General features: G+C 34.1%; 3 protein-coding genes across 3 annotated transcripts; all 3 read right to left on the reverse strand.

The window, feature by feature from the left end:
* Window positions 1-2,096: 2,096 nt before the first annotated feature.
* LOC143246157 (abnormal spindle-like microcephaly-associated protein homolog) lies at window positions 2,097-8,254 on the reverse strand. The gene is made up of 5 exons (XM_076492368.1): window positions 8,061-8,254; window positions 6,547-6,739; window positions 4,995-5,149; window positions 3,214-3,366; window positions 2,097-2,542 (listed from the first exon to the last, which is right to left on the reverse strand). The coding sequence occupies exons 1-5, from the start codon at window positions 8,244-8,246 to the stop codon at window positions 2,225-2,227; spliced, it is 1,005 nt and encodes a 334-aa protein (XP_076348483.1). The 5' UTR covers window positions 8,247-8,254; the 3' UTR covers window positions 2,097-2,224.
* Window positions 8,255-9,766: 1,512 nt separating this feature from the next.
* On the reverse strand, window positions 9,767-14,944 carry LOC143245947 (uncharacterized). Its single transcript, XM_076492198.1, has 3 exons — window positions 14,007-14,944; window positions 10,469-10,757; window positions 9,767-9,883 (listed from the first exon to the last, which is right to left on the reverse strand). The coding sequence occupies exons 1-3, from the start codon at window positions 14,429-14,431 to the stop codon at window positions 9,767-9,769; spliced, it is 831 nt and encodes a 276-aa protein (XP_076348313.1). The 5' UTR covers window positions 14,432-14,944.
* Window positions 14,945-16,908: 1,964 nt separating this feature from the next.
* On the reverse strand, window positions 16,909-22,269 carry LOC143245948 (uncharacterized). Its single transcript, XM_076492199.1, has 5 exons — window positions 22,250-22,269; window positions 22,006-22,114; window positions 19,218-19,418; window positions 17,816-18,010; window positions 16,909-17,604 (listed from the first exon to the last, which is right to left on the reverse strand). Exons 1-5 carry the CDS (start codon window positions 22,267-22,269, stop codon window positions 16,909-16,911), a joined length of 1,221 nt encoding a protein of 406 aa, XP_076348314.1.
* Window positions 22,270-27,042: the final 4,773 nt, after the last annotated feature.

Below are 27,042 nucleotides of genomic sequence, written 5' to 3' on the forward strand. Positions count from 1 at the left end.
TGGATAAGAGAGAAATATTGAAGCTAAACGTCACAATGTAAACAGCTAGCTATCTTGATGCAGAAACCCACAATAAATAAAATGCATTTTAGCGTAACAACTAGGTATCGAACACTTACTGATAAGCTAAAATCAACGTTTCGATCCTAGTCATATTTAAAATAAAAGATTTAAGGAACAATAATAAATTTAAAAGAACCTATGTTGTCATGGTAAAACCTGGTAACGAATCTCTGTTGGGAATACAAATCCTTGGCACAGCATTTAATAAGATGTTTGTACAATATTTAATACAATATAAATGTAGGCAATATGTTGAAGTTCGTATTAACTGAAAAGGTTCTACTGCACTGCCTTCTGCTATCTTTTCACAACATGACGCTAAGATCGGGTAAAACATGTGGGCAATTACATAAAATGGTTTAGCACAACTTTCAAAAATGTAAAACAATTTGAAGAAATTTTGGACAACGGTAAAAAGATTTTTTATAAACACTGAATGTTTTAAAAATTTTGTGACGAAATTTTGATAATTGAAATAATTAAAACAATTTTTTTCTGAGGTTAAACTAAATTTCATTTTAAAATTCCACCACATTTTTAAAACTTATAGGAAAACTGAAGAAATAAAATTACATGTGAACCTGAATGTTATACTTTTGTTAACCTAAAACAAATTTTTTTCAGTATCATTGTACATCAATTTCATTCATAACAGACAAACTCAGAATCGTTTTTTTTCCACTTTAATTTTAACAATTTTGCAGGTTTAGTTCATGAAAGGTTCCACCATTTAAAATCTTTATAGCATCATTAAAACATTTTCACAGTTTTTCAAATGTAAAAAAAAATTTTATTATCCCAGAAACAGAAAAATTTTTGAAAAAAAATGTTAACGCTAGTTTTAATGTTCCAAAATTTACAACAACACATGGAACATTGTGTAATGCTAGTCTCAAAATTACTTAAGTTGAAGCACTCTCTATAAAACAGATGGCAAATTAAACAAACAAAATCGTTTGTAATTCATTAAACACTTACTACACACATGTACAACTTTTCTTAAACTTTCAAAATCTTAACCTTTCAAAACAATAGTTTCGTAAGCCATTTATTAAAGGATCAAACATCTCCTAGCATACAAATATAAGCTAACAAACAATAGCATTATACACATCGTGTTCATGAAAAAGTTGTAAAACATTTTATTAACAAGCCTAGCCTTCTTACCAAACAAATGCTTCCTAACTTTTTTAATAACCTCATTTTGTTCCACTACATTGCTAGCCTGATGAATTTTTAGAAATGTGTTGTATAAATAGAATTAATAATAATTCACTTATCTAATTCACACCACAACAGTCGTTGTTTGTGAAATCTAAAAATATGTCTGTCGTATTCCAGTTGGCCTCATAAATACACGTATCAGGTTTGTTTTGAATATCGCGCAAAGCTACACAAGAGCTATCTGCACTAGCCGTCCCTGATTTAGCAGTGTAAGATTAGAGAGAAAGCAGCTAATCATCACCACCCACTGACAACTCTTGGGCTACTCTTTCACCAACGAATAGTGGGATTGGCCGTCACATCATAACGCCCCACAGCTGAAAGGGCGAGCATGGTGTGACGGAGATCGAACGCCCCACCGATCTTCGGTTTACAAGTCTAGTGCCTTAACCACCTGGTCATGCCAGGCACAGGTATTGTTAGCACTAGATATTACAGATATATTGTGGTTTACATACAACATTCTTTTGTTTGTATTAGCCTTAACCACCTGGTCATGCCAGGCACAGGTATTGTTAGCACTAGATATTACAGATATATTGTGGTTTACATACAACATTCTTTTCTCACATTCAGATATAAACTGTTAGAACTTGCAAATAAAAATTTTGTTTGGCCTTTATGTAAATCACTTCCTTCAGTACCATAATGCATACTTTATACAACTACTATTTTGAATAAAAGAAACAAAACAGTGTTACGAGGGATTCCAAAAATAAAAATGTAACTTATTAATTTTAATAACTGACAAAATTTTCCCGCTTTGAGTTTAATCCAATTTTATTATTATACAACATAAAAACGTACATGATAATCTGTTTTTGTTTGTTTTTCTTTTATACAGGTTAAAAAAAGTGATAAAAATGAGAGGTGTATGAACTACAGCACACATACAACACGAATAAAAATCATAAGAATGTACAAGGAAGACACGGTCCTAGTGCTTGGAATTCTTTGACATATTCATCACTGCAACTATAGCATCAACTGGATCAATAAATTCTCGCATGTGTTTGTGTCCAAGTATCCAGTCTGGTTGGATTTGTGGCTGGGTTTTGGTGACATGGGGAATGCAGACAGACATGCTGGAAATCACGCTCTTGGAACACACAGAAGATGAAAGAAATGAAGACGATAGAGTGGTGGACAACCGAGCTTTGGTCAGTTTCCTTTCCTCTTCCATCTTGTGTCGCCGACAGGTAAGATAATGGAGACTTTTGATTTTCTCCATCACATTCTTGTTAGATTTCATCACCTACAACAAAGTCAAGTCAGCATTCAGTTCAGTTCATACACTCTTTCAAGTAATATAGGTTTCAGATAATAAAGACAGTTGACAGTTGCAAAAATAAAAATATGACAGAAGACATTACAAGAAATTCACAATTAATTACATTTCAAACAAACCAAAATTATTACACAGTTTGTTCTCTCAGGACACAATATCAAAGCTGACCCAAATTAGAATATTTGCAAATATAATCACATGTAAATTCAGGTTAGAAAAAAAACCAAAGTATTACAACACTTAAGAACACAAAATATAAACACTGTAGAGGTAAAAGGAACACTAAAATAATCTTTTGTTAGACTGTTAATAACTGTGATGAATATCCTCTGTGTCATTCTACAGCCTAGTGTGCAAACAGTATCCTTTGTAATATATTTCTTGTTTTACATTTATTAAAACAACAGTGTAGTTAAAACACTAAGAATTAATTGTATACCATCACCACCCTATTAATGTAAATCACATGTAAATTTTTACCATCTCACTTCACAACAAATCTGACACATTTCAGACACCATAATTTTCGGATATTTCTGTTTGGCTGCTCCTAGAACTCTCTTCCTTGTAACAAGTTTACAAAGATAAAAGTCTATCTAGATTTTAATTTCTACTAGCTGGTCGATAGTCGTTATTACCGAGGCCTTCCCAGGATCCTGGAAGAAGATCCATAACAGTGTACAGACTTTCGAAAAAATAGTTTCACCCTTCTCTCTGTAGATTCGCAAGAGGTCCAGCAGAGTATCGAGAGAACCAGTCACTGTCCACACAGAATCCACCGTTTTATCATACTGTTGATGTGGAAAGAAAACAATTCATTGAGATTGTGTTACAATATGATGAGAAAATCAAGTGAAACACACACTGTGCATCTATTACACAAAGAGAGAGAGAATGCTATCAAGTTACACTTATTAATTTGTGATAAGAACCAGATGCCCACTTACATCAAAACTGAAATCTAATTTCATAACGAATACAGCTAATTAAGTACGCTTTTCTTACATGTGTAATTATATAAACTATAATGCTTTGTTTCATCAAAGACAAGGGTACTCTCAGTATTAAAGATAACTTAGGCCATAAATACATGACACACTTATCTTAAATACAATAACATTGTATAATGTAGCTTAAACAACAGTATTATAAGATATATACAATATTTGAGTAAGACCTGCACATGCATACATAAAACAAAGAAATTAACACATTTCTTCAGTAGTAAAGTTTGAAACACATTTACAAGTTCATTTCAATGCAATTTAAGTGTTTTTTTAATCCCTTGTACTTCTTACTCTCATGAAAATGGTATAAATTAAAACTTAAGTCACAAAAATGATGCAGTTAAGTTGGTCTCTTTATAGTAATAGCTGAGGAAAAAACGTTTTTATACGGAAACAAATTAAGGGTAAGTTAGGTCCCAGGCTAAACGTTTTATACAGAGCCCATCATGAAAAAACAAAAAAGTGAAACCACAAAATGGGCTTTTTTTTTTTTTTTTCACCCTAGCCCCCACCTATAATACTCCTTTAAAGCTCTGTGAATGGTTAGGATTTCAGTTTCACACACAAACTTTCTCAGAGTTCTTTTGTTAAGGTCTGTATGTTATGGTAATAATAAAACAATGACTTTCTCAGAGTTCTTTGTTAAGGTCTGTATGTTATGGTAATAATAAAACAATGACTTTCTCGGAGTTCTTTTGTTAAGGTCTGTTTGTTATGGTAATAATAAAACAATGACTTTCTCAGAGTTCTTTGTTAACGTCTGTATGTTATGGTAATAATAAAACAATGACTTTCTCAGAGTTCTTTTGTTAAGGTCTGTATGTTATGGTAATAATAAAACAATGACTTTCTCAGAGTTCTTTTGTTAAGGTCTGTATGTTATGGTAATAATAAAACAATGACTTTCTCAGAGTTCTTTTGTTAAGGTCTGTATGTTATGGTAATAATAAAACAATGCAAAGATTTCATGAAAACAAATAAAGGAAAATAGCAGAAAATATTTAATGTAAGTTTAAAGCCGGGTGTTAAACTGTCATTACAGAAGCATCTGGTTTATAAAAACCAGTTTAGAAATGAAATAAAATAAGGTTAACTTGCAACAAGAAATAACTCAGTATTATAGAGGTGTTGCAGAAACATGCAGTACTGGATAAGAGAAAGATTGAAGAAGCTAAACGTCACACAATGTAAACAGCTCGCCTTTCTTGATGACGAGAAACCCACTTGAAATAAAAATGTATTTTAGAACGGCTGGTATTAACACTTACTGATAAGCAAAGACCAACGTTTCGACCTTCCTAGATCATATTTAGAAATAAAATGATCAAGGAACAATAATACATTTGAAGCAGAACCTATGTTGTCATGGTAACAACCCAAGTGAAACAGAATCTCTGTTGGAGAATACAAACCTTGGCAAGATTTAACAAGATGTTTGTGGAATATTTAATCAATTCCATGTGAGGCAAGCTTCGGTTACAGCTTCGTATCAACTGGAAAAGGATTTCTACTGCACTGCCTTCTGCTATCTTCTCACAACATGACGCCGAGAGCCGGGTAACAACATCTGGGCAATTACATAAAATGGTTTAGCACAACTTTCAAAAAATGTAAAACAACCTTACAAGGAAATTATGGACAACGTAAAAGCTTTGGTATAAACACAGTAAGTGAAATTTAAAATTTTAGAAGAAAGAAAGATTAATAGTGAAATAATTAAAACAATCGTTTTCTTTGGTTAAACAAAAGTTTCATTTTAAAATTCCACCTACATTTCTTAAGGGAACTTACTAGGAGAAACGTGAAGAAAAAATATCTACAGTTTAACATGAATTTATCACTTTTGTTAGGCCTAAAAATATATTTTTCCATCCTAGACATTCTACATCAATACTCATTCTATAACAGACAACCTCAGATGGTTATTATATCACACACCAGTGTTTAATAAGTTTTCCTGGTTTAGTTCAAGTGAAGGTAAAACCATTAAAATCTTTACGCAGAATAAAAACATTTTAACAGTTTTTCCAGAATGTAAAAAAAAAAATTATTCTTGGTCCCAGAAACAGAAAAATTTTCATGATTTTAAAATGTTAACTCTAGAGTTTAAGTGATTCCAAAAATGATTCCAACAACAGATGGAATCTTGTGTAATTGCTAGTCTCAAAAATTACTTTTTATGTAATGTATGCACTCTCAGATATAAAGACAGAGGGCAAATGCAACAAACAAAATCGTTTGTAATTCATTAAATACTTACTACACATGTACAACTCTTCTTAAACTTACAAAAATCTCAACTTTTATATTCAAAACAAACATTTTGTAAGCCATATATTAAAGGATCTGACACTGCCTAGCAGCACAGAATAGAACGACATACACAAACACTCGAGCATTATACAACATGCACGTGTTCGTGATAAAAGTTGTCACAATATTTTATTAACACTTAGGCTTCTTACTAAACAAAATGTTTCATTTAGTTTTCCAGTACATTTTCTCAGTGGTCACACTAGAATGTGAGCATCAGAATATAACAGAAATGTATTGAATATGTTGGTATTTCCAAGAAACAGAGAAATCCATAAGATAATAAAAATAGCACTTTGCACTTTCTCATAACCAGAATGGAAGAGATAAAAGCAGAAATTAGTACTATTATGATTAATTTGTTTTTTAAAAGGTTACAGACTTAATACATTAAACCATCAGCAAAGATAAACCAACACCGTGTCCGAAGCAAGTGAAACTTTGACATTTTTCGCTACGTCATCCGTCAACATTGAGAAATTTAGTTAAGTTTGTTCTAAAAACAAAATTCCTGGATTTAAGACCCACAAGAACGTTTGGTCATACATAAAACTTGAAAAATTATTTCTCTCCTGTTTTCTAATTACAAATCTTGAGAGTAATTAAAACAAGTGGGTGTCGTAACATGAGAGCTAAAAATCTCAGTCTCACCTAAATGCATCAGTGCAGACAAGATGTAGGATAGATTTCGGCAACGTAATAAGAAATCTAGAGCCGAAGTTGTTCGATTACATAATTTCTTATCTTCAGTAGCGTTCGCATTAACGGTTTTCAATCTTTCTCTTATTGTTTTCAGTTGACGACTCTTGAGTTTGCAACGCTGCACGTGCCCTCGCCAAGCAGCCTGATGTGAAATAAACATATTACTACAATATTAATTTTTTAAACAATGACAAATGATATACAAAGAATAAGAGAAACTGATACACTTACCTACATGTTGTCAGAGTTCTAATATTTCTCTCTGTTACATATCTAAAGAAAACAGATTAATTTGCACATCTAATAATAATCTAACCACTACAACTAAATGTAAGTGATTTTAACATTTTAGTAATATAACAGAAACATGACCTTTGAAATTCCCGGAACCACCTGACTCGTTAACAGACATATCACACGATTGAACTAGGCAACACGATTCGACAAATCTAGGAACTAAATCTACTGAACCAGAGAAAAGACTATAACAAACCTGAAATTGTTATACTGATGGTTATAAAACAGACCAAATAATCTGATTAGATAAAATAATTGCAAGAAACTTTTGGATATGAGCAGAATTATAATAAAATAATTATGGATCAACACAATGGTCAGCCATCTTAAAATGCTGGTAATTTATATATATCTTCTCTTCTGTATGGATGGTGCCACACAAACATACCCTAATCTCCTGCTCAGACCAGTCAAGATTCATTTTACAAAATCCAATTTAACAGGCACTTTCTGAGCATGATTCGTTAGCTGCAAAAATCTGATTATTGCAACAACAACAACAAAAATTCCTGTAGAAGGCAATGAACAACAAATAACAGATCTATTTCTCACTTATGTGATAAAATACCACCCAATAATAAACATTGTTAACAGATAACTGTAGACATATCACAGTAGAAAACCAATAAACTTGCAACGCCCTGGTCTTATTGCAGGAAACATCAGAACAAGAATGGCAGGCCTAAAACAGCTTCAAGGTCAAAGGTATTAGACACAGGGCAAATCTGTTATGGCTACACTACACACAAGTTTGGTTGAAAAATAGCCTCCTATTTGGTTTTACCCAAAATTCCATTATCACAACTCAAATTGGTTCAGCTCTCTAGGGCTAAAGCCATCCTAAAACATGGCTTCGGCTCCTCTGTAGCCCCTGCATTCAACAAACAGTTTTATTGTTCCAGCTGCTAAATATTAAAGCATGTATACCTACAAGACATAGCCCACTTCTCCATCAATCTCTATCTGGTCCTCTACACAGACCAGGAAGAAACTGGTTCCATTCTTGACTTAAGATCTGGATAACATTTTATTCACACATGAATTATGCAAGCTCTAATAATCCTTATAAAAAATCTGACCACTAAAACTTAACAGGTCAACTCAATATTTATGCTAAACTTCAGTGTACACACTTTACCTTCCAGTCTACACTTGATTGTACAAACCTGTATAACTGTAGCTGCATTTTGTTCCTTTACCAACCTCCTATAAACCAACCATGAACGCACTTTTGTCTGTATCACAGTTGCTGCCTTTTCTTGTGTAAGAAGATAAATTCGAGCAGCTCTCTGGAACAGTATTACGTTCTGTCGCAGACGTAAAAACCACAGTCTCTGCAAGCGTCCTCTCATCCACCTCTGGAGAAGTCATGAAATACTTAATGTAAGACATCACAAGTTGTACAGTTACAATAAATCAAATTTTGGCAAAAGCAAGTTTACAAAATCAGAAGTACTTATAAAAATAGAAGCATGTTCTGTTTCACTTTCCAAAACCACTAAGATGTATATCACTGTTCAAAGAGAAAAATTTATAATTTAAAATATGCCATATTAGCTCAAATAAGGAAACTTCTTAACTACAGTAATAGTAATAAAATAAACATAACAAAATTGTCTTTATTTTTCATCAACACTCAAAAACAAAATATTAGTTTTGTTCTAGGTTATACAACAGTTATTGTGCTGTTTTCATAAGTTATCTTTGTTTAGAAAAACGTTAAAATGTGCAAGTCATACCTGTAGGGATTATCACACAGTATTTACACTGATGAGTTAATTTGATATTTAACATTAAAAAAACCATTTAATGTAAGTAACCCCCCTACCACATATTTCCACAATCCTTTTGATAGTTTTCCACACCTTTTCACATGACAAACTTTTGTGAACCTCACCTTTCAACCAATCATTATCTTAAAAACATAAATGATATATTAATTGAACTTGTCACACACTTCTTGTAGTTTGTTTGGAAGTTTGCATAAAGCTACACAAGGACTGTCTGTGTTAGCCATCCCTAATTTAGCAGTGAAAGACTAGAGTAAATGGAGCTTGTAATCACCACCCACTGCTAATTCTTGGGCTACTCTGTTACTAACAGACAATACGATTGACCATCACAAAAACCACCCCCAGGGCTGGCGTGTTTGGTGGGATGAAGATTCAAGCCACAAGCCGCAACCCACAGATTGTGATTTGAGTGATATAACTGCCTAGAAGTGTCAGGCACACACACTTCTTTTGAAAAACAACAATGTCTTACATTGAGACTGGTAAGATCATTTTAATACTTCTACAAAACTGTTACGTTTTTTGTTTTACAGACAATAAGAATTCCCATATACGTTTGATTTTCACAGGTCCAGCTCTGTTGAAGAGATCTGGTACAGATGACAAGTTTTCTTGATAGCAATTTGTGACAGACAAAAACTTGTATTAAATGTTACAAAACCTGTAAATCACTATTTAATAATAAACGAAATAAAAGCAAATGCAGTCAAACACGTTTAACTTTAATAGTTTTCACCCAAAAAACATATCTTAGTTTTAACTTTTGGAAGAAAAACTATATATAGTGCAAAGACACTTCAATCTTCCAAACACAAAAATAAACTCTAAAATGAAATGTCTGAAAAAAGTCTTACCACAAAATTTTCTTCAATGTACTTAAATTGAAAACTGTAGAGCAGTGTGGAAATTATGGTAGCTTACAAGTGATTTTATTCCCAAATTTCTGGGGTCAGATGTGTATCAAGTTGCACTCTTTATGCATAAAAATAATGCCCATATACTTTGACCAGTATGAACATTTAATGTTTAAAAACTAAGATTACTAGCCTGAATAACAACAACTGCATCCAGTTGTTTCTTCATAACCTCAAATTTAATATTCGTCGGTAAAACCTTTGAACTCGTACAGCCGATAGATGACGTAATACCATGGCTACAAAACATTCCACTTTGACAGTTCTTGCTATAAGTAAAGCCTATAATTTAAAATAAACAAAAGATAATTATTTATCAATATTCAATAATACAAAATATACTACAGTAATATGACCAACAAGAAATTCAACATTTCAGAAATGTTTAGCATAAAAACTTTGTTATTAACACAGCAAGTTCACACAAACACCCCTATTTAATTATTAATCTAAATATTACATTCAGTTTTATTACATTTTTGTGATAAGTAAATGGAAAGGTCAGACATTCTATTTATTACTTTTAGAGGTACTCAGTGATATCCATAAGTAACATATTCAACAAATCAAGTTTCAAAACAAAACATTTAAAGATTAAAATGAAAACTTATTAAATCAGTGTTTTGATATCAATACAGATTTTTAGGACTAAATATCAAACGTTTTAATGTTTGTTTTTTCCAGCATTTAGCATCCTAAAGCAGCTTAAACTCATTGGTAAACTGTGCCACATTTAGTATACCTAGATCTTAGAGCATTTCATAATCTACAATTTCAACTAATGAACAGACCTCGACAATGTTTCGACTAATATAGATACATAAAGTAGTTGATAAAAAACAACATCTGAAACAATGATTTACTTACATCCAGGTGTTTTTGAGCCAAGAAACCACGAACAGCTTCTTGTAATTTTACTCTAATTTCAAGTTGCTGGTCCATCTGAAGAAGTTGCTGGCATTGTAACCAACTACGTGCCTTGACTTGGAGTAGTAACACTGGCCGATAGATTTTCAGATAACGTCTTTTAATCAGAGCACTTTTGTACCATCTTTGAATTGTAATGGCTGCCTTTAACCTTTTCACTTGTCGACGTACTAACCAACCTCTTGTAGCTGCTTGAAGCTTCACTGTGCTGCTTTGTAATCTCTCAAACCTGTAATCATTTTTTAAACTTATTTCACACAAACTGTTAATTACAATTTCTGTAATACATGCAACTGAAATGAATCTTCGCTTCAAGTTGGAAGAAAAATTCAGAATAAAAGTATTACAAAGTGAGAAACAAACTGGATATAATGTGATATCATGAAGACATTACCAAGTGAGAAACAAACTGGATATAATGTGATATCATGAAGACATTACCAAGTGAGAAACAAACTGGATATAATGTGATATCATGAAGACATTACCAAGTGAGAAACAAACTGGATATAATGTGATATCATGAAGACATTACCAAGTGAGAAACAAACTGGATATAATGTGATATCATGAAGACATTACCAAGTGAGAAACAAACTGGATATAATGTGATATCATGAAGACATTACCAAGTGAGAAACAAACTGGATATAATGTGATATCATGAAGACATTACCAAGTGAGAAACAAACTGGATATAATGTGATATCATGAAGACATTACCAAGTGAGAAACAAAATGTGATATCATGAAGACATTAATGAGGATATAATGTGATATCATGAAGACATTACCAAGTGAGAAACAAACTGGATATAATGTGATATCATGAAGACATTACCAAGTGAGAAACAAACTGGATATAATGAAGACATTACCAAGTGAGAAACAAACTGGATATAATGTGATATCATGAAGACATTACCAAGTGAGAAACAAACTGGATATAATGTGATATCATGAAGACATTACCAAGTGAGAAACAAACTGGATATAATGTGATATCATGAAGACATTACCAAGTGAGAAACAAACTGGATATAATGTGATATCATGAAGACATTACCAAGTGAGAAACAAACTGGATATAATGTGATATCATGAAGACATTACCAAGTGAGAAACAAACTGGATATAATGTGATATCAGTGAGAAACAAACTGGAAGACATTACCAAGTGAGAAACAAACTGGATATAATGTGATATCATGAAGACATTACCAAGTGAGAAACAAACTGGATATAATGTGATATCATGAAGACATTACAAACAAGTGAGACATTACCAAGACATTACCAAGTGAGAAACAAACTGGATATAATGTGATATCTGGATATAATGTGATATCATGAAGACATTACCAAGTGAGAAACAAACTGGATATCATGAAGACATTACCAAGTGAGAAACAAACTGGATATAATGTGATATCATGAAGACATTACCAAGTGAGAAACAAACTGGATATAATGTGATATCATGAAGACATTCAAGAAAACTGGATATAATGTGATATCATGAAGACATTACCAAGTGAGAAACAAACTGGATATAATGTGATATCATGAAGACATTACAAGTGAGAAACAAACTGGATATAATGTGATATCAAGTGAAGATCATGAAGACCAAGTGAGAAACAAACTGGATATAATGTGATATCATGAAGACATTACCAAGTGAGAAACAAACTGGATATAATGTGATATCATGAAGACATTACCAAGTGAGAAACAAACTGGATATAATGTGATATCATGAAGACATTACCAAGTGAGAAACAAACTAATGGATATAATGTGATGAAGACATTACCAAGTGAGAAACAAACTGGATATAATGTGATATCATGAAGACATTACCAAGTGAGAAACAAACTGGATATAATGTGATATCATGAAGACATTACCAAGTGAGAAACAAACTGGATATAATGTGATATCATGAAGACATTACCAAGTGAGAAACAAACTGGATATAATGTGATATCATGAAGACATTACCAAGTGAGAAACAAACTGGATATAATGTGATATCATGAAGACATTACCAAGTGAGAAACAAACTGGATATAATGTGATATCATGAAGACATTACCAAGTGAGAAACAAACTGGATATAATGTGATATCATGAAGACATTACCAAGTGAGAAACAAACTGGATATAATGTGATATCATGAAGACATTACCAAGTGAGAAACAAACTGGATATAATGTGATATCATGAAGACATTACCAAGTGAGAAACAAACTGGATATAATGTGATATCATGAAGACATTACCAAGTGAGAAACAAACTGGATATAATGTGATATCATGAAGACATTACCAAGTGAGAAACAAACTGGATATAATGTGATATCATGAAGACATTACCAAGTGAGAAACAAACTGGATATAATGTGATATCATGAAGACATTACCAAGTGAGAAACAAACTGGATATAATGTGATATCATGAAGACATTACCAAGTGAGAAACAAACTGGATATAATGTGATATCATGAAGACATTACCAAGTGAGAAACAAACTGGATATAATGTGATATCATGAAGACATTACCAAGTGAGAAACAAACTGGATATAATGTGATATCATGAAGACATTACCAAGTGAGAAACAAACTGGATATAATGTGATATCATGAAGACATTACCAAGTGAGAAACAAACTGGATATAATGTGATATCATGAAGACATTACCAAGTGAGAAACAAACTGGATATAATGTGATATCATGAAGACATTACCAAGTGAGAAACAAACTGGATATAATGTGATATCATGAAGACATTACCAAGTGAGAAACAAACTGGATATAATGTGATATCATGAACACTTTCAGTGGAAATCTTTATTTTGTAATTAAAACCGCACCATTTAAGGCCAAAAGAAATTTCCATGAACTGCAAGATTTGTTGTTAATCACAAAAAATGCCTCAAAATAGCCAGCTTCTATAGGGAGAAATGTTGATTTTAATTACAATAAATAAATATTTACATTTTAAAGATATTCGTGATAAAGTTAATCACCCAGTGGGATCCTCATCTGTTTAATCTATTTAAATTATAAATCATTACTATTATTTGGCTAAGTAACTTTACCAATACACTTTAAGTGTTACATTAAATTTTATAGTAAAACAAATTATTGATAGAAGCAAACAGGTACACATCATATTCCAATTAAATCACTTGTTGAATCCAAACAAATCTTGATGTATATATTTCAACACGTTGTTCAACATGCATTATTTAACATAAAATAGAGTTGTATCTATTATTCTATAAAACCAACACTTTGTAAACAATTCAGCAGTGCATACTAAATTTCAAGTTATGATATGCTTAACAAACTTAATTGAAAAACTTTAAATGATTCACTTAACAAATAATATATACAAGCAAATTTACTGAATTTTTTTAGGCAACAATAGCTACAATGGTCAAACAACACAGAAGTATAACATACCTAATCTTTTGTGTTCGATCTTCACGTATTGCCCGAAACCAACGTTGAATCACCACAGCAGCTCTTCGCTGGAGAAGAAACTGTTGTCTTAGTTTTCGCCCTCGATATGAGGTTTGAATGTAAACAACACGATTTCTCACAACCTGAAACCGTTTTCTATATATTGTTGCTCTAAAGCACGCTTGAATTATCACAACACTCTTTCGAAGCTCAAGATAGCCTTTTCTCACTTCTTTTGCTAACAACCAACTTCGAAAGTATTTCTGTATTTGATATACTGCCCCGAGTTTCTTTTGGTACTTTCCCCTAGCCAGCACCATGCGATACCAAGACTGCAACTTCATGGCCGAGGACCTCATTACTAAGAATTTCTTTCTTACAATGACGCAACGTATGACAGACTGAACAATACGTGCAGAAACCATGGTTTTCGTAATTCTCCTTGCCACGAAGCCTCTGTAAGCGCTTTGGATTATTATGGCACTCTGACGAAATTGCACAAATTGCTGATGATACAACCTGCATTGTAACTTTGCTTTCCATCTCTGTTGAAGAAGTACAGTTGTCTTTTTTCAGTTGAACAAATTGTTTTCTTGTCCTATGTGTCCTGTATGCAGCCTGTATTGTGGTAGCAGCCCAACGATTACGACCAACCGTTTTCCTTACAACGTAACCTCGCCACCAAGCCTGCACCTTGATGCAAGCGTTACGTAGCAACTGGTACCTTCTGTACTCAGCTCGTCCAGAGAGCTTTGCTTTAAACTTTTGCTGAATGAATGTAACCGCACGACACATCTGTAAAAATTCTGCTCTCTTTATCAAACCACGGACATACTTTTGTAAAGTAACACAAGCAGCCCTCATTTCCAGAAACTTGTTTCTTGCTATAAACATTTTCATGTAGGACTGAATTATAATTGAAGCCTTTTCTTCCTTCATTTTTTCCTGACTAAATATCCCTTAAACCAAGCCTGTACCAATGTGGTAGCCCGTCTCTTCCTCAGAATTCTCTTTTTGAGTTTCTGGAGTATTAAAACATCAGTTACTAGCTGTCGGATCCTGATGAACAGACTTTTTCTTCTCTGAAAGTTCTTTCTAGCAATAAATCCCCTGATGTATCTCTGAATGATTATGGCTGCATGGTGTTCTTTCTTCAAGTGTTGTCTTACCTGGTGCCCTCGCCAAGAGCTCTGGATTACCAACACTGCTTTCTTCATTACTAAGTAACGTTCCAATTCCCTTCTTCCGTTCAGAAAAGCTCTGAAATGAGCTTGAAGTACCAATGTTGCTCTTTTTTTTGCAGCATATTTCTTTCTCTCTATATATCCTCTGTAAAGAGTTTGAATTATTACAGCACCATCTCGTCTGCGTTTCAGTGCTGATCGAAGCTTCCAACCCCGATATGCTGCCTGGATTCTTATCACAGACTCCTTCAAGCTCAAGTAGAAAGCTCTATCTTTCTGTCCCATCAAATATGCTTTGATAGCTTTCTGTAAAACTACTACTGCTTGTTTAAGTTTAAGAAAAGACTTGCGATCTGAGTATCTTCTGAAGCAAGTCTGAATCCTTGTTGCAGCAAAATGCCACTGACGAACTTCTTGCCGAATTTTCCAGCCTCTGTAACCCGCTTGAATTGTTACGACTGCAGTTTTAACCTTGTAAAACTCGTGTTTTGCTGACCTGCAAGCCTTGACAGCTCTGTATCTTCTTTGTAGGTTGATGACCACTTGCTTCAGTTGAATGTATTTCTTCCTAACCAAATATTGTCTGATGCATGCTTGCACTGTCACAATATTATTGCAATACTTCTGCAGCAATCGTCTACATATCCACCCCCGTACCCAAGCCTGTATTGTTAGAATAGCTCCCTTACTGATGTGGTACTGTAACATGGTTCTTTTCCCCAAACTCCAAGCACGGTAACGACATTGTATTATTACAGCTGATCTTCGCATTAGCAGATATTTACTTCTCTGCCGAAACATTCTGTACTGAGCTTGGATCAAAATACACGCACGAGACTGAATTCGGATTTCTTTCCGGACCTTCCAGCCACGAACTCCAGCTTGCAAAGTGATAGCAGCTCCTTGAGCAAGTAAATACTCTCTACGACAAACCACAGCTAGTTTCTTTGCTCTGTACCTTTCTTGGAGTACAAGAGTGGCCCATTTTAAAATTCTAAACCTTTTTCTAACTAGAAATCCTCGTATCAGCTTCTGGATCCTTCTACAAGCTACCTGAAGCTCTAAATAACGTTTCCTGGACTTCATCATTCTAAACTGTGTCTGCAAAGTGATCGTGGCTTGTTTTAAGTTCAAGAAATTCTTCCGAATTTCTTTTCCACACTGCCAAGCACGCACTCTTTCCTGCATTTTGTAGGTAACCAAACAGAGTTCCATGTATCGTGATCTTTGTTGGTACATTCGTACACATGCTTGAAGTTTTATCACAGCTTTCTTTTGCATACAGAACTCTCGTCTTTCCACGAATCCTCGATATGCAGCTTGGATGAGAATTGCAGCATTTCTTTTCAGAATATACTCTTTTCTTTCCTTCCGACAGTTTAGAGTAGCAATGCGTCTATCTTCTATTTTCTTAACGTAATTCTTGATTAACAAATAATGCCTGCGTGCAATAAACCCTTTCATTCTGGCTTGTAAAACCAATACAGCTTGTCTATAAGCCAGGAAGTCTTTTCGAGCTTTTTTCATTCTGAATTGTGCTTGTACTTTAACCACTAGTTTTAGGAGTAGAAGGAACCTCAGTCTCTCTTTGTTTCTTGCTAACGTAGCTTTAAAATGTTGCTGCAGAGTGATTGCTGCATGCCTTATCTGAAGAAAACGTTTTCTAGCCATTAACATACGAAAGTAGCTCTGCAACTTTATTACAGCTGACCTATGGGTCAGGTACCTCTTTCGGAGAAGGTAGGACCTGATATAAGATTGTAATATGAGAACACTTTTCTCAGAGCAAGATAATCCTGCCTAACCTTCTGTCCCGTCTTAGTGTTCCTCCACCACTTCTGAATACAAACTACTGCTGTTTTCTGTTTTTTAAAGAAATTTTTTGCCAAATAACTTCTTGCGTGTGCTTGCAATATAACGACAGCTTTTCTTTTTGCCAGAAAACTCCGTCGAGTTTTCTTCGTCCTGTACCATCGTTGTATGTTTATTACTGCATAACGGATTCTCAGATAAGCCATTCTGCACTGCTGACCATGATATATAGCTCTCACGACTCTTTGAAGTCTAAGAATAGCAGCATACAATTGATGGTATTTTAGTCTAGCTAACCACCCTTTCACAACAGCTTGAATGGCCACAGCTGCTCGCTGCTGTCTTTCCAGTCTTTTCCTGACTAACCAACCACGAACAAGAGCTTGGATGAAGATGATGGAACACCTTATACGGATATATTCTCTTCTCTGTGTACACCCTATTATGTGGGCACGATATTGGCTTTGTATTGTTTTAACAGCCAGTTGGAATTTCAAGTAAGATTTCCGTGCCTTCCAGGAGCGGATATACTTCTGTAAGGTAACAGCAGCAACTAATCTTTCCTTCATTTCCTTCCTTGTTCTGAAGCCTCTGTAAGCAGCCTGGAAAGAAACAAACAAGATATCGGAAAATGTACAGCACATAACTTTAGTTACATAACAAATTTTCTCAGTTGTTTAAATGCAGATGTATGAAAACCTCATTGTTTATACAATAAAAACATAATGCACGTCATATTTTCAATGCTGTTTACAGGAAAATATGTTAAGTTTTCCTTAATTAAGTACTCTACCACAATATATTACTACAAACCTGAATAACAACAGCCATCAGCTGTTGGTGCTGGAATAGTTTCTCTATACGCAAGCTTTGCAAACGTTTCCTTGCTACAAAACATTTAAAGGCACACTGAATGATGGTCGCTGCCCTGTTTTGTTTGTTCAGTTGTTGCCGGTGTAAAAACTTGCGAAGAGCTCTTTGAATTACTGTTGCAGCTTTAATTTTGGCCTGCAACATAAAGTACAATATTACCAAACAATACAAATACTGACAATACATGTATACATATAAAGCAAAAGTACAACACACTATGAAAACAGTTTGGTTACTTACTTATCACTGTTACAAGTTAATAGTCTCCACATGATACGCTCAAACTGCTAAACTGGAATAAAAGTCGCTTACAATATATAGAAAAGGTGTCAGGATAGCTTGTAACCATAAGAAAGACTTTCAAAACAATGCAAGTGATAATTTGTGACAGGCTTTTCTTAACCAGAGGTTAATAAGTAATAATAATGGAACCATTTGTGAGGTGTATGCCTCTGTCATCATGGCCTTTCGATTAACACCCAAAATACTCTATGTAAACTCTAACTTTGTAAATGGCTTATATAGATAAAGATTTGTTAAACATCTTACTGCCATGTAAAATATCACAAGAGAAATAATCCATGGACTTAAGCACAAAATGTACTTTAACATTTGATATACAAGATATTTTTCCTTACATTTTTTTTAGACATCCAGCTTTGTATTAAATGTAATTCTCTCTCTCTTAAAGTATGTTTCAATACAGTAATAAGATGTTTTCTACACTGATCCTAGTTTTCTTAGATAAGGAAAATGTTTATTAAGATTCCCAAATGTTTGTAGGGTACATCTAACGTTTTTCAATTTAAGAGTCAAACAAGAGGTACTCAATACAGTTGAAACTTTAGTTTGCAAATTGGCTACAAGGACAGCACTGTTAGCAGCACTGAGGCACCAGGTTTGTTTACATCTGAAGTCTTGTGTTTTGGCTTATATTTTACCCTTATTTTAAATGTACATTTTGTCTTCCAATGAACCAAGAGCAATGCTAGTGCTGTTTAAAACTTTATTCAACACGAGAGAGCAGAAACCATCTTACAAGGTACATTAAGCCTTATTACAGATATTCCATTTACGTCACAATCTTTATCTCTGCATAAAGATGCAGTAGACACTGTCTTACTGAGGGTCCCTTGTTGGTTATTCTTACCAGTATCATAACACCCTGACCTTCAGTAATTCTCAGTCTGTCTAGATCTACCATATCATGACTTTACACAAAGTTTATTATTTCTTTGTGCCATAACATTTGTTATTAGAAGAAAGTGAAATGTCATACTAACAGTTATGTAGGGTAACTAAAACAAACAAAATGATATTTAATGTCACGACCAGAACCTACCTTCCTCTTGGCTTCTTCCTTCCTAATTTGTCGTCTCTTCCACGCAAGTTGTAAAATTCGGGCTGCACGAATTTCTTCACTCAGATCAATCAGTCGTGCACTGAGATACGTTACCAGGGTGATGACCACTTTCTCATCAGGAATAGTATTGGACATATCTGTTGGTTTAGTCAAAATGGGAATACCTCCAAGCTCTTGCATCTAAAATGAGTTAAACCTTCTTAAACACCGACATTTTTATGTCAGTGCTAAGTTTCATAAAAAAGTGAACCATTCTACACAACTGATTAATAAACCAAGTATGAAAAAATTCAATTCATTTTTTTCTTCCAGAAAAATAATATTCAAATTTAAATTATTTACAATATAATTAGTGTTATTACTTTGTTATAATTTAAGTTCTGTGAGATAGATGTCAGATGAGTCATAATGTAAATTTTTAATAGAAATTAAGCTTCTAATATGATGAAGCAAAGGTACAGGGACAAGGTTCACTCTTCTAACAACAAATTTTAGTTGAACTAATGATAAACATAAGTCATGTTGAATGAAAAGTCAGCTTCCATAGGTATGCCAGTGATCTGTTTAAACGTTTTTCAAAGGTCACATAGTTATAAGAGTTAAAGTTGCATATTGGTCTTCTATATAAACATATCAGTGTCAAAGAACAAATTAATTAAATATTAATAATACTCAAGTCTTGTAAAACTTAATACATGAAATAATAAAGTTGTATGTTGGAAGGACAATTAAAAATTCATTCAAGAGAATAGAAAGTAGTCCAACATTCTAGAACTGTTGTACCGTATTCCTAAATAGGCCAAAACCAATGGCAAAATAATTTAAGAATTATTTTAGGTCATTAAATATGATATGACAGATTTAGTTACAGTATTTATTAATTTACAAGACAACCACATTTTAAAAGAATTTTGTAATTATATACAAAAGTAAATTTATTAACCCTTTAAAATGTGATTTTTGTTAATCAATACGGTAACTAAATAATATTAACTAAAGTTTAGATATTCAATTACTAAATAATTCTCAGAAAATTATATAAAATTAGCAGTTATTTCATATTAATTTACTGAAGATTAGTAATAATATTAATTATATTAATTAAATTCTATAGATGAAATTTAAATATCCAATCTTCTCTATCTGTTTTATAATCTCTATCTCATTAAAGATGTACATTTTAAACCACGAGTCACAAACGTTTTTGGATAAATGCAAAATGTAAAAATAATTCATTTGTTTTGGAATTTCGCTGAAAGCAACACGAGGGGGCGTTATAATGTGGCCGTCAATCCCACTATTCGTTGGTAAAAGAGTAGCCCAAGAGTTGGCGGTGGATGGTGATGACTAGCTGCCTTCCCTCTAGTCTTCCAATACTAAATTAGGGACGGCTAGCACAGATAGCCCTCGAGTAGCTTTGTGCGAAATTCCAAAACAAACAAACAAACCAAATATGTACAATTTCTAAAACATATAAAGTAGTACAGGAAGGAATGGAAAACAATGTAAGGTACTGCATTCAGTACAGTAATAAATTTTCATGCTGATCCTCAGTCTTGTAAAGTTTATGATATGAGATAATTTATGAAAGAAGCCAAAATATAGAAGAGAATGAAAATGATGCTGCTGTAAATGAAACTTTTGCTGATATTTGGGAGTGTGAATAAAGAACAACTTCTCAAGTTGCTGACATTGAGGAAAGAACTGTACGGTTGCACTGATGATGTAGATGCTGAAAAAAACAAAAACAAAACTAGATTAACAGAAACTGTTTTAGCAAAACAACGAAATCTTTGAACAAAATGTTACAGAGGTCTAATCTTTGATTAAAAATATTGTGTAATAATTTCCATTTCATCAAAGCTAACCAAGCACCCGGATGTTAATAACCATTATTACAGTAATTAAATGGATTCTTTTTTTTGTCTCCAAATAATAGATCAGTTCGATACCATTGCCGTTCTTGAAATAAATTCAGTTACACCAAATAGTTGTAATTGGGTTGCTGATTAACCACAATGTAACGTGTAAAATAACATTTGCGAGTTTTAAGTTATTCAAGTTAATTACCTGAACGTACTTATACAGACACTACAAGCCAACCATCCAGTCAGCAGGGCCCGCTACTAACAGTGTTTTGTATGTGTGTTTGAAAATAGTAACTGTATTCACTCTCCCACAGTATGGAGCTTGTTTAGTGGAATTTTCAAACTTAGATCTTTCGATTTCACATCTCGTCACACTAACGTTTAGGCCATGACCGACTCACAATGTATTACATAAACTATAAGGATATTTAAAATTATCTTACCGATTTTATGTGTCAGACTTCTTTCCATTTCGGGTTTCGTTATAAGTATCTGTGCTGTTTGAATAAGGGAATACCCACCGTTGTACCATAGGTTTATTTTTATTTTTAGGAAGGTAACTGTATATTCCTGTAATTGACTGTTTATCATGGTTCTTATTGGAACACAGTCAACAGTGGCTGACTGAGTTGTTGAATATCCAAATTGTAAAATACTTTTCATGTTTTCTAGTTCTCTATAGCTGCCCTCTAATTCCTTACTGGACTGAAAAACTGAGTGCCTTTAACAGAATGTTGAAACGTGAATATTTGGTCTCTCGCAATCGTACGGTTCTTCGGCTTGATGGATTTCAGCTTTTGTTTCAAATGTAAATGAACCTTCATAAAGTGAACAGAAACGCAACAAGCTTTCTTCATAAAGAACAACTTATATTTTTCATTTTCCTGTGGTTGACTAACCGTGGTTATTTCTCTGAAGTTTTCAAATTCGGCTTCTTCGACAAGATCATCTATCTCTTCTTCTATTTCTGTAACGTAGCTTTCATTTTCTTCGTATCTTCCAGTGCAGCTATAAAATAAATTAGTAAAAGTATTTTGTTTGTTTGTTTGGAATTAAGGTCAAAGCTACACAATGGGCTACCTGTGTTGTGCCCATCACGAATATCGTAACCCGTATTTTGGCGTTTTGAGCTTTCAGACGTACCACTGAGTCACTTGGGGCATGAGACTAATATTACGTATGTAAAAAATAATTTAGTAAAAATCAAAAACAGCTAAACAAAACAAAAAGATGGAATAAATATAAATGTAAATGTACATTTATTAATGTAAGTTGTTTAATACATGGAAATCTAATTTTGTCCACAATGCATATTGTTATTTGTTCCCTTTGATATAAACATGCGGAAAATTAAAGAAGTGACTGCTTTTAATCACATGTGTCCCCTGTGGGACAGAGGTATGTCTTTGGATTCACAACGGTGAGATGAGGGGTTCCATTACTCTCGGTGGATACAGCAGATAGCCCGATGTGGATTTGTTATAAGAAAAACATGTACACACGCACACATAATCATGGGCCCAGCATGGCCAAGTGGTTACGGCACTCGACTTGTAATCTTAGGGTCGCGGGTTTGAATCCCCGTCACACCACACATGCTCGCCCTTTTAGACGTGGGGGCGTTATAATGTTACGGCCAATCCCACTATTCATTAATAAAAGAGTAATCCAAAAGTTGGCGGTGGATGGTGATTGCTAGCTGCCTTCCCTCTAGTCTTACACTGCTAAATTAGGGACGGCTAGCGCAGATAGCCCTCGAGTAGCTTTGCGCGAAATTAAAAACAATACAAAAAAAACACATAATAATGTATATAAATGGCCCGGCATGGCCAAGTGGGTTAAGGCGTTCCACTCGTAACCTGAAGGCTGCACCAAACATGTTCGCCCTTTCAGCCGTAGGGGCGTTATTATGTAAGGGTAAATACAACTATTCTTTTTCCACTAGGTAAAAGAGTAGCCTAAGATTTGGCGGTGGGTGGTGATGACTATCTGGCTTCCCTTTAGTGTTACACTGCTAAATTAGGGACAGCTAGCGCAGATTGCCCATCAGTAGCTTTGAGCGAAATTTAAAAAAACAAACAAACAAATAAAACAAATGTGTAAAAATATGAAAAAAAAACGAAATTTAAATATATTAGTGTTATTGAAAGATGCTGGTTGGGTCATCTATTAATTGCTTATATTATTGCTTTCTTTAATATGTTAACAAAATTTTATAAATTGTATTGGTCTGTTCCAAAGAAAGCTAGTACAGTATCACCATATTGACAAACTTATAGACCCAGAAATTAGATAAACCGAGCACGGTAATTTCATCGAAAAAAGAAAATAATAATACCCTAATGCTATTACTGATGTTTCCTTTAAGCTTGTATCAGACAAAATATGTAGAGGTCTAACAAGAAATGACTGTTGCATTTAATACAAAATACTGTTTCACGTAATTACAATAATAAAATCTTTTTTTATAGCTATCATCGTCCACTGTTTTCTAATTACTCTTGCAATAATATTTTGTATTAAGTTATTAAACTATGCGACAAACTTTGAATTGTGAAAATAAATATTAATATAGAATAATAATATGTGTAATAATAACAAGAAAGGCATAATTAAGTAATAGGGTTATCTCGCAAATGAAGGCTTAGGGAGTATCCACGCACTTTGGATCACATAAAAACCACGTACCAAGATGGAATCAAACACAAAAACAATGTCCGTAACTTTCTCCTCACATATCTCCCTATTTTTCCCATATTTAAATCAAATTAGTAGATTGCTCACAACTAATCGCCTTTAAAAGATTTTTATTTTCAATGTAAAATTCTGTTGTCATAGTAATTCCGAATTGTAACACTATTACAACAATATCTTACAGTGACGTTTAAACTAACCCTTAACAACGTTGTTTAGTTAGTAACAGATAATCGAATGTACATATTTAAAAAAACTTTAAACAATACTTTCTTTCACGTGCTACAATATCACAATGACGTAAAAATAAGAATAAATATAAACACACACTTGCATATTTGTTAATGTAAGTTTTTTTTGATAAAGATTGTTTATTTTTTGAATTTCGCACAAAGCTACTCGAGGGCTGGCTATCTGCGCTAGCCGTCCCTAATTTATTAGTATAAGACTAGAGGGAAGGCAGCGAGTTATAACCACCCACCGCCAACTCTTTTACCAACGAATATTAGGATTGACCGCACATTATAACGCCCCACGGCTGAAAGGGCGAGCATGTTTGGCGCGACGGAGATGCGAACCCGGGACCGTCAGATTACGAGTCGCACGCCTTAACACGCTTGGCCTTGCCGGGCCTTTTTGATAAAGAAAATTTTTTATGATTTATATTGTTTTGCCAGTTATTTCTACTCCATGAGGACCCTTCATAGCCAAGCGAGTTACGGCGTGCGACTCGCATCCCCGTCGCGCCAAACATGCTTGCTTTTTCAGCCGTTGGAGCGTTATAAAGTGACGGTCAATCCCACTATTCGTTGGCAAAAGAGTAGCCCAGGAGTTGGCGGTGGGTGGTGATGACTAGCTGCCTTCCCTCTAGTCTTACACTGCTAAATTAGGGACGGCTAGTGCAGATAGCCCTCGAATAGCTTTGCGCGAAATAAGAAAAACAAACAAACAATCTACTCTGAAAAATCAAAGAAGTGATTATGCTTAACCATGTGTTCAACTTATGAGAAAGAGCTTCGAAATGTTCTTTCAGTATTGTTGGAAAACGTCTGTTAGTTTCTCTGACACAAGATGTATTATTCTTTATGTCGAATTTGTTAAACCGATCCAGCATTTTTGAAGAGCACGCTATATCTGGTTTATTAGATAATCTACGCTTGTCATTAAAATGCATAGATTGGAAAACTCTAGTCATCAGTGTTAGTTAGGCCTGTTGTAGTTTATAATACTGTATTCTTTATTTAGTCCACTAGAGATAACAAATAATATGAAGTGTCTAATAGCATTTCAACCATTTGTTGTCCGTCACATCCATTGCCGACGGCAGATTTCTTGCTAAAAAAGAACTTACTTATCAGAGCGGCCCGGCATGACCAGGTGGGTTAAGGCGTTTGACTCGTAATCCGAGGGTTGCGGGTTCGAATCCCTGTCGAACCGAACATGCTCGCCCTTTCAGCCATGGGGGCATTATAATGTGACGCTCAATCCCACTATTCGCTGGTAAAAGAGTTGGCGGTGGATGGTAATAACTAGCTGCCTTCCTTCTAGTCTTACACTACTAAATTAAAGACGGCTAGCGCAGATAGCCCTCGAGTAGCTTTGCGCGAAATTCAAAACAAACATACAATTCGATGTCGTTTAGGCATATGAAGATACAGTGAAGGGAAACCTTACAATAACAAAATATTTTCTACATTGGCTAAGAATGTTGAAAACTACCATATCCATTAATGTAATATTAGATCTTCACGATTCTAATAACACAATATATCAATCTAGCTTTGCTGCGTTGTTCTTACATTATAGACTTGGAATGTTATATTCCTTATTACAATTCCACCTTTCTCACCTGGGCCCGGCATGGCCAAGTGGATTAAGGCGTTCGATTCATAATTCGAGTAATGCTCTCCCTTTCAGCCATGGGGGGCGTTATAATTGACGGTCAATCTCACTATTCGTTGGTCAAAAAGTAGCCCAAGAGTTGGCGGTGGGTGGTGATGACTAGCTGCCTTCCCTTCAATCTTACACTACTAAATTATGGACGGCTAGCGCAGATAGCCCTCGTGCAGATTTACGTAAAATTCAAAAACAAACAATCAAAACCTCTCTCACCCAATGTTTTCTTTTAGTTATTTTTTTTAGTTAATATTTTCTTTTATTAGCTGTCGTAAAATGGTACAACGGGAAACATGTAGGCCTACAATGCTAAAAATCAAGTATACATATCTATGGTTGGCACAGCAGAAATAATCCATTGCACAGATTTGTTCTTGACACTGAAGACATTTTTTAGTCCGTCTATTTTATAAAAAAAACTTAAAATAATAAACTTTCTAAGAAACTATTGTCTTTTTGTATGAATTTTATAAGAAAAAATCACATTCAATAAAAAAAAAAATTTAATTTTATTTTGGCTATTTCCTTTGTTTCTGAAGTTGTAAAATAAATTAAGAAAATGTTTTGGTAACTTGAGACCTGTATTGATGTAGAATTTGTGGTAGCATATCATTATTGATGTTTTATTTATTCGGAAAGAAAATAGGCTATTTTTATCTGAAAGTGTGTGATTTTTTTTTATTATATTAAATTAACTTTCATGATAAATATTATTACTCAAGTGTTAACATTTAGAAATTTCATCACTTCTAAAAGTGCCTGAAGGTGTCACACATGAATAATCGGATAAGTTAAGGTATGATTAGTTTTTAAACTTTATTTATTCTTTTCTTGAGTTATGATTAGACTTCTGACTCGAAATTTGCAGGTCACGGGCTCGAATCCCGCCACCAAAAATGCTCGCGTTTTCAATCGTGGGGGAGATATAACGTGACAGCCAGTTGAAATACACCATAGCCCATTGTTTAGCTTTGTGCTTAATAGTGACAGCCAGTTGAAATACACCACAGCCCATTGTTTAGCTTTGTGCTTAATAGTGACAGCCAGTTGAAATACACCATAGCCCATTGTTAGTGACAGCCAGTTGAAATACACCACAGCCCATTGCTTAATAGTGACAGCCAGTTGAAATACACCATAGCCCATTGTTTAGGCTTTGTGCTTAATAGTGACAGCCAGTTGAAATACACCATAGCCCATTGTGTGGCTTTGTGCTTAATAGTGACAGCCAGTTGAAATACACCATAGCCCATTGTTTAGCCATTGTTTAGCTTTGTGCTTAATAGTGACAGCCAGTTGAAATACACCACAGCCCATTGTGTGGCTTTGTGCTTAATAGTGACAGC

This window comes from Tachypleus tridentatus, chromosome 3 (assembly GCF_004210375.1).
Source record: "Tachypleus tridentatus isolate NWPU-2018 chromosome 3, ASM421037v1, whole genome shotgun sequence".
NCBI classification, from domain to species: domain Eukaryota; kingdom Metazoa; phylum Arthropoda; class Merostomata; order Xiphosura; family Limulidae; genus Tachypleus; species Tachypleus tridentatus.

Excerpts from the sequence above, each read along its gene's own strand:
- LOC143246157 (XM_076492368.1), bottom strand. The coding sequence starts at position 8,246 with ATGAGAGGACGCTTGCAGAGACTGTGGTTTTTACGTCTGCGACAGAAC. Across the intron at positions 5,150-6,546 it reads GTCTGCACTGATGCATTTAG|ATGTTGTTACCCGGCTCTCG; the intron begins GTGAGACTGAGA and ends GTAATTGCCCAG. Across the intron at positions 2,543-3,213 it reads AGGATCCTGGGAAGGCCTCG|GTGATGAAATCTAACAAGAA; the intron begins GTAATAACGACT and ends ACTTTGTTGTAG.
- LOC143245947 (XM_076492198.1), bottom strand. The coding sequence starts at position 14,431 with ATGGTTTCTGCACGTATTGTTCAGTCTGTCATACGTTGCGTCATTGTA. Across the intron at positions 10,758-14,006 it reads GATCGAACACAAAAGATTAG|GTTTGAGAGATTACAAAGCA; the intron begins GTATGTTATACT and ends AAATGATTACAG. Across the intron at positions 9,884-10,468 it reads TGGCTCAAAAACACCTGGAT|GCTTTACTTATAGCAAGAAC; the intron begins GTAAGTAAATCA and ends TTTAAATTATAG.
- LOC143245948 (XM_076492199.1), bottom strand. The coding sequence starts at position 22,269 with ATGCCCCAAGTGACTCAGTG. Across the intron at positions 22,115-22,249 it reads ATGCCCCAAGTGACTCAGTG|CTGCACTGGAAGATACGAAG; the intron begins GTACGTCTGAAA and ends TTTATTTTATAG. Across the intron at positions 18,011-19,217 it reads AGGAAGAAGCCAAGAGGAAG|GCCAAAATTAAAGCTGCAAC; the intron begins GTAGGTTCTGGT and ends TTTATGTTGCAG.